This window comes from Macrobrachium nipponense, chromosome 5 (genome assembly GCF_015104395.2).
Source record: "Macrobrachium nipponense isolate FS-2020 chromosome 5, ASM1510439v2, whole genome shotgun sequence".
NCBI lineage: Eukaryota > Metazoa > Arthropoda > Malacostraca > Decapoda > Palaemonidae > Macrobrachium > Macrobrachium nipponense.
The window spans coordinates 8,135,877-8,146,239 of NC_061107.1; the positions used below are offsets into that span (position 1 = coordinate 8,135,877).

At 40.4% G+C, this 10,363-nt stretch overlaps 1 protein-coding gene across 1 annotated transcript in view; it reads right to left on the reverse strand.

Annotated features, from left to right (window-relative positions):
• The window catches only part of LOC135215373 (serine/threonine-protein phosphatase 6 regulatory ankyrin repeat subunit C-like), a 10,370-nt gene extending 66 nt beyond the window's left edge, over positions 1 to 10,304 (reverse strand). The window contains exons 1-3 of the mRNA XM_064249953.1: positions 10,294 to 10,304; positions 9,706 to 10,025; positions 1 to 2,734 (exon numbers count right to left, since the gene is read on the reverse strand). The exon at positions 1 to 2,734 is cut by the window's left edge and continues 66 nt beyond it. Coding sequence (XP_064106023.1) covers positions 2,322 to 2,734; positions 9,706 to 10,025; positions 10,294 to 10,304 — 744 coding nt within the window. The 3' untranslated portion in view covers positions 1 to 2,321. The remainder of the gene's footprint in view (positions 2,735 to 9,705; positions 10,026 to 10,293) is intronic.
• Positions 10,305 to 10,363: the final 59 nt, after the last annotated feature.

The window sequence follows — 10,363 nt, forward strand, 5'->3', positions numbered from 1 at the left end:
TTCGTTGTAAGAATTCATCACCTCGCCATAATGATCTTTAGCTCACCGAGCACTAGTTATTTACCATTTTAAAAGAAAGTATAACTCAAGCTGTGTTACATCCTATATCTTTAGTTGATGCTACACTGTCAAAAGCGATCATACATTCTACAGCTTTCCTTATGAATTTATTCCATCCACAATACACGAAATAATAAAACAAAGCTTAAATTCAAACGGGTAAGAAAAGAGCGGTAGTGAAATCTACTTAATTTCTACACTCTGTTTTTTTCCATCTGTCCATCCGCCTGTGGTGTTTTCGCATGGTAACACTGGGTCCCGGGCTTTAAATAGTTACGCTATGTGTAAGTTTTAGGTAATTAAAAGGATATCTGGGTGTACATTTGCAAATGAAAAGTGTTTTAATAAGTTACTGTATGCTAATTACACCGTTAATATTCGAAATAGGATATTATTATTATTGTTGAATGTAAGCTGAATGTAACTACCTAAAGCCCGGGACGCAGTGTTACCATAAGCATATACCACAGCCGGATGGACAAATGGAAAGAAAACAGAGTATAGTTTTGAGAGGACGAAAGATGAGTGGTAATTGGTCGTACAATTTACTTCGATTGTGGAATCATATTTAAAAAAAGATCACCAGGAACTCATAACAAAATCACCAGCTTGTCAAACTGAGCTTTTTCTGTAAGTAGATTCCCAGGTGAAGAAATACTGCGTAAGAGTTAGTTGAATCTACTCTTAATAAAACATAAGATTCAATATGCTAAAAGAACATTGAAGGCAAACAGCTTACTCGGGGGACATGCTAAAATCTAAGGTCAAATATCGCATCGTTTCATTAACGAAAATTAAAATAAATAGGCTATGTTTAATCAGAAATAATTGTTCTGTACTGTTTAACATGCACATTATTTATTCTTTACATTTTCATTCTAATAAATAAATCATAAATATCCTATCTTAAGATTCCTGTATCTTTACCTCAACGCTAAGCACCTCTTTCAGAACTTTTTAGGCTTTTCCATAGGGCTTTCCTACCACCCCCCTCCCCCACCCAACAACAACAGCAAAGTAGTTTGCAAGCTTACTCCCCGAGTAAGGGAAAATATTATAAAACTGATTAAACCAAAAAATTATCACAGACTCTCCAACCTTAAGCAGGACTCGTACGTTATAAGACTCACGTGAACAAATCTTTTATGCAATGGACACAGTGCATTTATAAAAGAATGACAAAAAACTACATTATATAGAACGAGTGAAAGTTAAGCAGTTAAAATTAGCCATTACAGGTAGCATTTTTAATTGTTAAGGTTTCATGTTTCTCTTTTCTTAACTATAAAAAATAGATTAAAATAGATTCCCATCATTACCAGCTTTTGCGTCTTTACGAATATTTTCTTTGACAAGTTTCGAATAGGAAAATCGTTTTAATTCACGTTCCAGAAGGATAGAAAAGCACGACTGTTTTATTAATTTTTTTTTCTATTTATGAAAAAGTCGTGCTTTGTATCGTTCTGAAACGTGAATTAGAAGGATAATTTTTATTAGATTATATTGTCAGTAATGAATTTAAGACAGTACTCTTCAAGTTCAGATAAGTATATGGACAATAGGCTTCTAAGGTCAAATAGCTAAGAAACGTTCTGAATAGCATCACTGTTAAGATAATTGTACAGATACTTGTTTCTTTCTGTAGTTGGTGCCATATTTCCATCTTTAAAATGACGATTACTTGGGCATAATTCAGGTTTCAATGAAGTGCAAACTACAAATGTTTTTTTTTTTTTTTTTTTTTTTTTTTGTACTTCCGGTCTAAGTGATAAGGCTTCAGCATACTAAATCGCGGTTTTCTGAAAGACGTAAATTTTTTATTTAAAAATTACTTAAATTCTTTTGCAGTTTACATGAATTCTCCTAGTATTTTGGATAGTGCCAAAACTATCCTATCAGGAAAAGGAGCCTAGAATATTTGACTTGCTCGTGAAGAAATTTACCTGTATTTATTCATAAGGACCTCCTAGTAGAATCTAGTTGATTAACATCTCTGTTTTCAGCCTATTGTGTCGTATCACCTACCTTTGTTCATAGAGTTTATCAAGCCCCTTAACTGCTCTATCTGAAGAGCTTGGACGCTACGTAATTATTCAAACCTTTCCTCATTACTGTCTCATCCATCATCTCCATCACATAAACCAAAATGCGGAAATTAGAGATTTTTCTTTTCTAAGAGTGCCTGTAAGTAGTATCGATCGATTCTAATAAAAAAAAAAAAATTTAAAAATCATGAAAAACTCGAGCGAAGGGAGGCTGGGTCATGTCTCTTCTTCTCCTCCTCCCAATACCACCACTTGCTCCTCGTCCTTGAGACCCACGACCTGCTTCGTGTTCTGCAAGTCCATCACATCCGGAACCTCCTCCTCCTCCTCCTTCTTCGGGACGTAGAACTTGAGGCGCGCCTCCTTGTCCCGCTCCTTCTTGATGTGGTACGCCTCCAGGCGCTTTATGATGCACTTGTGGCCGTTCTCCCTGGCGTGGTCGACGGGCAGGAACTGGTCGCAGTCCGGGAGGTCGTGACGGGCGTCGTTGTCCAGCAGGATCCGCACCAGGGACTCGTTCCCCAGGCGCGCCGCCAAGTGGAGGGGCGTCAGGCCCCTGTCGTCTCGCACGTTGATCTGGGCTCCGTTGTTGATCAGGATGTACATGTCCGACATGATCGAGCTCTTGCCTGGAAAGAACGGGATGGTTAGTGGGTTTGGGTTGCTAGGGTGTTCGTCTGGTAAATTGGTGTTCAGGATGGATGCTGAGAGCTTCTGGTATTGAACATGGTGAGGTAGTTAACGAAATGCAAGAGGCAATCGTGTGTGTGTGTATATATATATATATATATATATATATATATATATATATATATATATATATATATATATATATTACAGCAATATCATTAACTACCCAGCAATCCTCTCCAGCCACATATCCTTCACATCTGTCACAACTTTCAAAAATAGGTATATATTCTCTACTTTTATCTTGTTCATTTTGTCAGCCATTTATATTATATATATAAATGGATAACAAAATGAACAAGTTAAAAGTAGAGGATATGTAATTTAGAAAGTTGTGATAGATCTGAAAGATTGTGGTTGAAGAGGATTGCTATACATTTGAATAATGATGTCGGTCATTTGCCTGAATGAGACGCTGACTGTAACGTTTTATAGCCTCGTTTTGGCCGTATGTCTTTGTGGCTAACATCGGAAGTGACAGAAATGATTTGAATGAAATGAGAAGTTAAGTGGACATTTGAGGAAGTAATTTGAAGAATGGTAATCGATCCGCTATATAAGATTTTAAGGATGTCCCTCTGTTAATATACAGAATAACTTAACATTATCTTAATCAGAATTAGAATTGTCAGATATTAATGACAGTTTAACCCTGAATCACTCAGTATTAGCTGGTCACCAGACACGTTTACAGAGCTCGGGCCAAATCCCTATTGTGTGTGAATGTGTGAATAGCTGGTGGGGTTAAGCCTTACCATGTTGCATTTAATAGCGTTGTTCAAAAGCCAGACAAATGTTGATGCAAAGTCCTAAAATCAAATACAATTGGATCTGCAGGGAAGCCGTAGTAGACATGACGGTTTACTATGTGCATACGCAAGGTCCTTGAAATATAGACTCGGAGTATATTTAAAGAGCCTGGTTCATACGTTTCCTGGATTGTGGTTTAAAATAACCATCGCTTATGTTTTCTATCGTCTATTCCTGATTTTCCTCTTCCTCGGTCGGTTGGGTTCTCTCTCTCTCTCTCTCTCTCTCTCTCTCTCTCTCTTACTCTCCTCTCTCTCTCTCTCTCCTCTCTCTCTCTCTCTCTGTGGCCTCCTGGCACAACAGGAAGTATGCACAGCTCGCAAAATGAGGAGGCCGTGTTCGAGTCACGAACCAGACGAGGCGGGATCAATGCATGCGTTTTCTAAACTCCTTGTCATTTAGTCGACTGTCGTGAGCCGCAGCTCTGGTGGAGAGAGAGAACGCTATATATAGACATGAGCGTACATTGCTCCGTCAAAATGTACGCCATCAAAAGGTTACGTCATCAAAAGGTTACGTCATCAAAAGGGGAGGTGGTTCGACGTAGTAATCGCCGTTGGTTGAAACCACTCGTAAGACAATCCCTCTCACACTCGGCCCTAGTTCGGGATTCCTTCGATCCAGCAGAAGCTGCCTCCCAAACGCTGTGGAATTGCTTGAGGATGCCGAAGGTGGATTACCCTTTGAAATGTATCTGGCAAACAGTGTAGCTACCTAAGCTTGCCATAACAATCCTTCTGAGCATCTGTACATTATTATCTTATTATTATTATTATTATTTTTTTTTTGTGCTCTATCATAGTCCTCCAATTCGACTGGGTGGTATTTATAGTGTGGGGTTCAGGGTTGCATCCTGCCTCCTTAGGAGTCCATCACTTTTCTTACTATGTGCGCCGTTTCTAGGATCACACTCTTCTGCATGAGTCCTGGAGCTACTTCAGCCTCTAGTTTTTCTAGATTCCTTTTCAGGGATCTTGGGATCGTGCCTAGTGCTCCTATGATTATGGGTACGATTTCCACTGGCATATCCCATATCCTTCTTATTTCTATTTTCAGATCTTGATACTTATCCATTTTTTCCCTCTCTTTCTCTTCAACTCTGGTGTCCCATGGTATTGCGACATCAATGAGTGATACTTTCTTCTTGACTTTGTCAATCAACGTCACGTCTGGTCTGTTTGCATGTATCGCCCTATCCGTTCTGATACCATAGTCCCAGAGGATCTTTGCCTGATCGTTTTCTATCACTCCCTCAGGTTGGTGCTCGTACCACTTATTACTGCAAGGTAGCTGATGTTTCTTGCATAGGTTCCAGTGGAGGGCTTTTGCCACTGAATCATGCCTCTTTTTGTACTGGTTCTGTGCAAGTGCCGGGCATTCGCTTGCTATGAGGTTTATGGTTTCATTTTTCGTATTGCACTTCCTACATATGGGAAAGATGTTATTTCCGTCTATCGTTCTTTGAACATATCTGGTTCTTAGGGCCTGATCTTGTGCCGCTGTTATCATTCCTTCAGTTTCCTTCTTTAGCTCTCCCCTCTGTAGCCATTGCCAATTGTCATCGCTGGCTAGTTCTTTAGTCTGTCTCATGTATTGTCCGTGCATTGGTTTGTTGTGCCAGTCCGCTGTTCTGTCTGTCATTCTCCTGTCTCTGTATATTTCTGGGTCTTCGTCTACTTTTATTAGTCCTTCTTCCCATGCACTCTTTAGCCACTCGTCTTCACATTATTATTATTATTATTATTATTATTATTATTATTATTATTATTATTATTATTATTATTATAGAAGACAAATCTACAGTTATGTAATTTTACATATATTTAAAGATAAAACTTTAAATATATGTACAAATACGTAACTATGGATTTGATTTCTCCATTTTCAGCCTCTATGACTACTATGCTACTATGACTATTATTATTATTATTATTATTATTATTATTATTATTATTATTATTATTATTATTCTAATTAAAGTAATAATAATAATAATAATAATAATAATAATAATAATAATAATAATAATAATACTGGTTCTGTGCAAGTGCCGGGCATTCACTTGCCTATGTGGTTTATGGTTTCATTTTTCGTATTGCACTTCCTACATATGGGAGAGATGTTATTTCCGTCTATCATACTTTGAACATATCTGGTTCTTAGGGCCTGATCTTGTGCGCTGTTATCATTCCTTCAGTTTCCTTCTTTAGCTCTCCCCTTTGTAGCCATTGCCAATTGTCATCGCTGGCTAGTTCTTTAGTCTGTCTCATGTATTGTCCGTGCATTGGGTTTGTTGTGCCAGTCCTCTGTTCTTTCTGTCTTTCTCCTGTCTCTGTATATTTCTGGGTCTTCGTCTACTTTTATTAGTCTTCTTCCCATGCCACTCTTTAGCCACTCGTCTTCACTGGTTTTCAGATATTGCCCCATGCTCTGTTTTCGATGTTGACGCAGTCCTCTATACTTAGTAGTCCTCTCCCTCCTTCCTTTCGTGTTATGTATAGTCTGTCCGTATTTGCTCTTGGGTGTAGTGCTTTGTGTATTGTCATTTGTTTCCTGGTTTTCTGATCTATGCTGCGGAGTTCTGCCTTCGTCCATTCCACTATTCCTGCGCTGTATCTGATTACTGGCACTGCCCATGTGTTATGGCTTTTATCATATTTCCGGCGTTTGAGTTTTGACTTGAGTATCGCCTGAGTCTCTGCATATATTCTTTCCTGATCGTGTCCTTCATCTCTTGGTGTTTTATATCCCCTCCTTCCATTATTCCCAGGTATTTTGTATCCTGTCTCATCTATGTGTTTGATGTTGCTCCCATCTGGTAGCTTTATCCCTTCAGTTCTCGTTACTTTGCCTTTTTGTATGTTGACTAAGGCGCATTTTTCTATTCCAAACTCCATCCTGATGTCCCCAGATACAATCCTTACAGTCTGGATTAGGGTATCTATTTCCTTGATGCTCTTACCATACAGCTTGATGTCGTCCATGAACATCAGATGGTTGATTTTGTTGCCTCTTTTCTTGAGTTGGTACCCGCGGCATCCATCTTCTGTAGTACTTTTGTCATGGGAATCATGGCTACTACGAAGAGTAGTGGGGACAGTGAGTCGCCCTGGAAGATCCCTCTCCTGATATTAACCTCTGCTAGTCTTTTTCCAGAGCTTGTAAGTTGCGCATTGTATTTTTTAGAAGCTGATGGTATTTTCCTCTGCCCATATATTTTCAGGCATTCTATTAGCCATGTGTGTGGTATCATGTCGAAGGCTTTCTTATAGTCTATCCATGCCATGCTTAAGTTGGTTTTTCCTTTCCTTCTCCTACTGTTCTTCATTACCATTTTGTCTATGGAGGAGCTGGTCTTTTGTGCCCCTACACTTCCTTCTGCAGCCTTTCTGTTGGTGGGGGATGGTGTTTGTCTCCTCTAGTAGTTGTATAGCCTTTCACTGATGATACCTGTTAGTAACTTCCACATTATTGGTAGGCAGGTGATAGGCCTGTAGTTACTGGCTATATTTCCCTTACTCTTGTCTTTTTGTACTAAGGATGTTCTTCCTGTGGTCATCCATTTGGGTGCTTGGTGATTTGAGATACAATGCTGGAGTTGTTCTGCTATTCGTGGGTGTAGGGCCTTGAAGTTTTTGAGCCAGTATCCATGGACTTCATCGGGACCTGGGGCTTTCCAGTTTGGCATTTTCTTTAAGTTGGTGTCTGACTGTGTCTGTCGTGATGTCTGTGAATCTTTGTTTTATTCTCCCTGTTTCTTCTTCCTTACTTCCTGGAGCCATGTTGCATGTTTGTTGTGTGATACCGGATTGCTCCATATGTTTTCCCAGAGTCTCTTACTTGATTCGGCTTCAGGAATTTCTGGGTGGTTGTCTTCCCCTCTTAGTTGGCTGTATAGTCTTTTCTGTTGGTTCCGAATAGTTTGTTCTGTTGGTATCCCTTATTCCTGTTCATGTAACGTTGGATCTTGTGTGCTTTGGCCTTAAGCCTCTGTTTTACATCTTCTATTGTGTTGTTTAGTCCCCTCTCTTGTACTTTGTATTTTCTCGTTGAGTTCCTCCCTTTTGTTTTTCTTGCTTCTTAGCCTTTTTTTTCTGCCATCTCTTTCAGTTTACTCAAGTCAGATCTCATCACCATGATTTGCTTTTCCAGGCGCCTTTTCCAAGGAGGTTGCTGTTTTGGTTTCTGTTGGGTTGGTTGTGACGGTGGTGTTGGTTCGTTTCAATCCCCATCAGTTCTGCTACTAATCTTGCTCCTGCATATGTCAAGTTATTTGTTTCTGTGATACTGGTGGTGTGTATTAGGGATGGCCCATTATTTCATTGACCTCACTTGTTTCTCCCTTAATTTCTTGGTGTTGTAGGCTTTCATGGAGGGGATCTTTGTCTCTGTATCTGGCTCCATCCATTGTCTAATCTTTTCTACCCATTCCGTCCTCTCTGTTACTTCGTCGGTGTTTCTTCGTGTGTCGTTGTTTGATACCTCATCCTCCCTGTCGTCTTCTGTGGCATCGTCTCTCAGTTCGTCTTCGTGTAATTCGTGTAATTTCCCTTTCCAGTTCTTCTCTTTCTGTTGGGGAGAGCCAGTTCTTTTCTTTATGTTCCTTACTTGGTCTTGGTCTGCCAGCCTCTGCTCTGTTTGGGGTGTTTATTCCTCTCATTCCAGATGTTGACCAATCTTCTTCTATATCCTCTCTCCGTCGGGTTGCTTCTGATGTAGCATCTCCATATTTCCTTATTTTCTTCTCTTGTCCATTCTTCTTTGCCTCTGTAGCTCCAATCTCAGGCTGTTCATTACTGTCGTTGTGGTGATCAGTTGCTGGATGACGACCTCCAAGTACCTGACCGTCTTCCCCTACAATTGGGTTGAATACCTGGTTGCCGGACGAAGCTCCTCTGTTGCCAGAGGTTCCATTTACGTCGTTGTCGTTTATTCCTTCATTTCTTTCCATCATTGCTGAGTTTTGCTATTTAACCCATAGCTGGACCTACCCCATCAGGGATAGGTACTCATTTACAGCTGAGTAGACTGAGGAAATTATGGTAAAGATCCTTTCCCAAGGAATCAACGCCGAGGAGAGCGGTCACCCATCCAACGACTGACCAGCCCCAATGTTGCTTAACTTGACTTAAGTCTATTGACGACCTAACCCACTCCTCTACGGCGCCACACAAAAGCCCTCCACTGGAGCCTGTGCAAGAAACATCAGCTACCTTGCAGTAATAAGTGGTACGAGCACCAACCTGAAGGAGTGATAGAAAACGATCAGGCAAAGATCCTCTGGGACTATGGTATCAGAACGGATAGGGTGATACGTGCAAACAGACCAGACGTGACGTTGATTGACAAAGTCAAGAAGAAAGTATCACTCATTGATGTCGCAATACCATGGGACACCAGAGTTGAAGAGAAAGAGAGGGAAAAAATGGATAAGTATCAAGATCTGAAAATAGAAATAAGAAGGATATGGGATATGCCAGTGGAAATCGTACCCATAATCATAGGAGCACTATGCACGATCCCAAGATCCCTGAAAAGGAATCTAGAAAAACTAGAGGCTGAAGTAGCTCCGGGCCTCATGCAGAAGAGTGTGATCCTAGAAACGGCACACATAGTAAGAAAAGTGATGGACTCCTAAGGAGGCAGGATGCAACCCGAACCCCACACTATAAATACCACCCAGTCGAATTGGAGGACTGTGATAGAGCAAAAAAAAAAAAAAAAAAAAAAAAAAAAAAAAATAATAATAATAATATAATAATACTCATAGTAGCATGAGTATTATCATTATTATTATTATTATTATGAAGACGATTTTTTTGTCTAATATTAAAATAATTTTCCAAGTGAACATTGTCTCTTAATATAGAATGCATAATAATGTGAGGAATAATACGTCCTCATTCCTCATCTCATGTTTTTGGGTTGCGGCCTATTCCTCTTAGAATACAAAGAAGGCCTCAAACGGTAACTCCGGCGCTGCTCCCCACCCCCCTTCTAAGGGGCGGGGCCCAAATTTGACCGAACGGGCTTAAAACCGGTCCTGGGTCATCACATGAACGTTTACGGAACTATAGGGAAAAAAAATGTTAAAACTCACTGGCTGCGTAATGGAGAGGTGTCCTGCCAAGCCTGTCAACCTCATTGACGTTACCCTTCTGCTTCAGGAGGCGTCTGAGAAGGGCGTCCGAGCCTCCCCACCTGACGGCGTAGTGGAGGGGCGTGGCGCCGTTGTCGTCCGCTCGTCGAGCGCTTCCGCCGTTCGCCAAGAGGTGCAGGACCAGGCTCTCGTGGCCGCTGCTGATCGCCAGGTGCAGGGCGGTGCGTCCTTTGGCGTCGGTGGCGTTGATGTTGAAGGCTGGGGTCGTTTCCACGGGCGTGGATGGGAAAGATTGATGAAGGAAGGAAGGAAGTGAGTTGCTTGGTCATGATAAATCATTCTTTTCAGTTTCCAAATGTAATTATAGATTATCCTGTGTCTGTAATTTTAAAGGATTCATTGTTTTTGACAGTTAAAACTGACATCATAACAGGGATAACTGTAACTATAGTAAATGATGGACAGCTTTTAAAAAATCGTGTTTTCAATATATATGCCTTCAATGTAGCACGAAGGAACACGTACTCGAGAATACCCTTAAATCCACGGTGTAGAAAGCTAAGTTAAAAAGGGGCTTGGAACAAGTACTTTCGTAACATATTCTACATTTTCAAGTTTCACACTGAATATAAAGGCCTGTCAACTTCTTTCATAATGT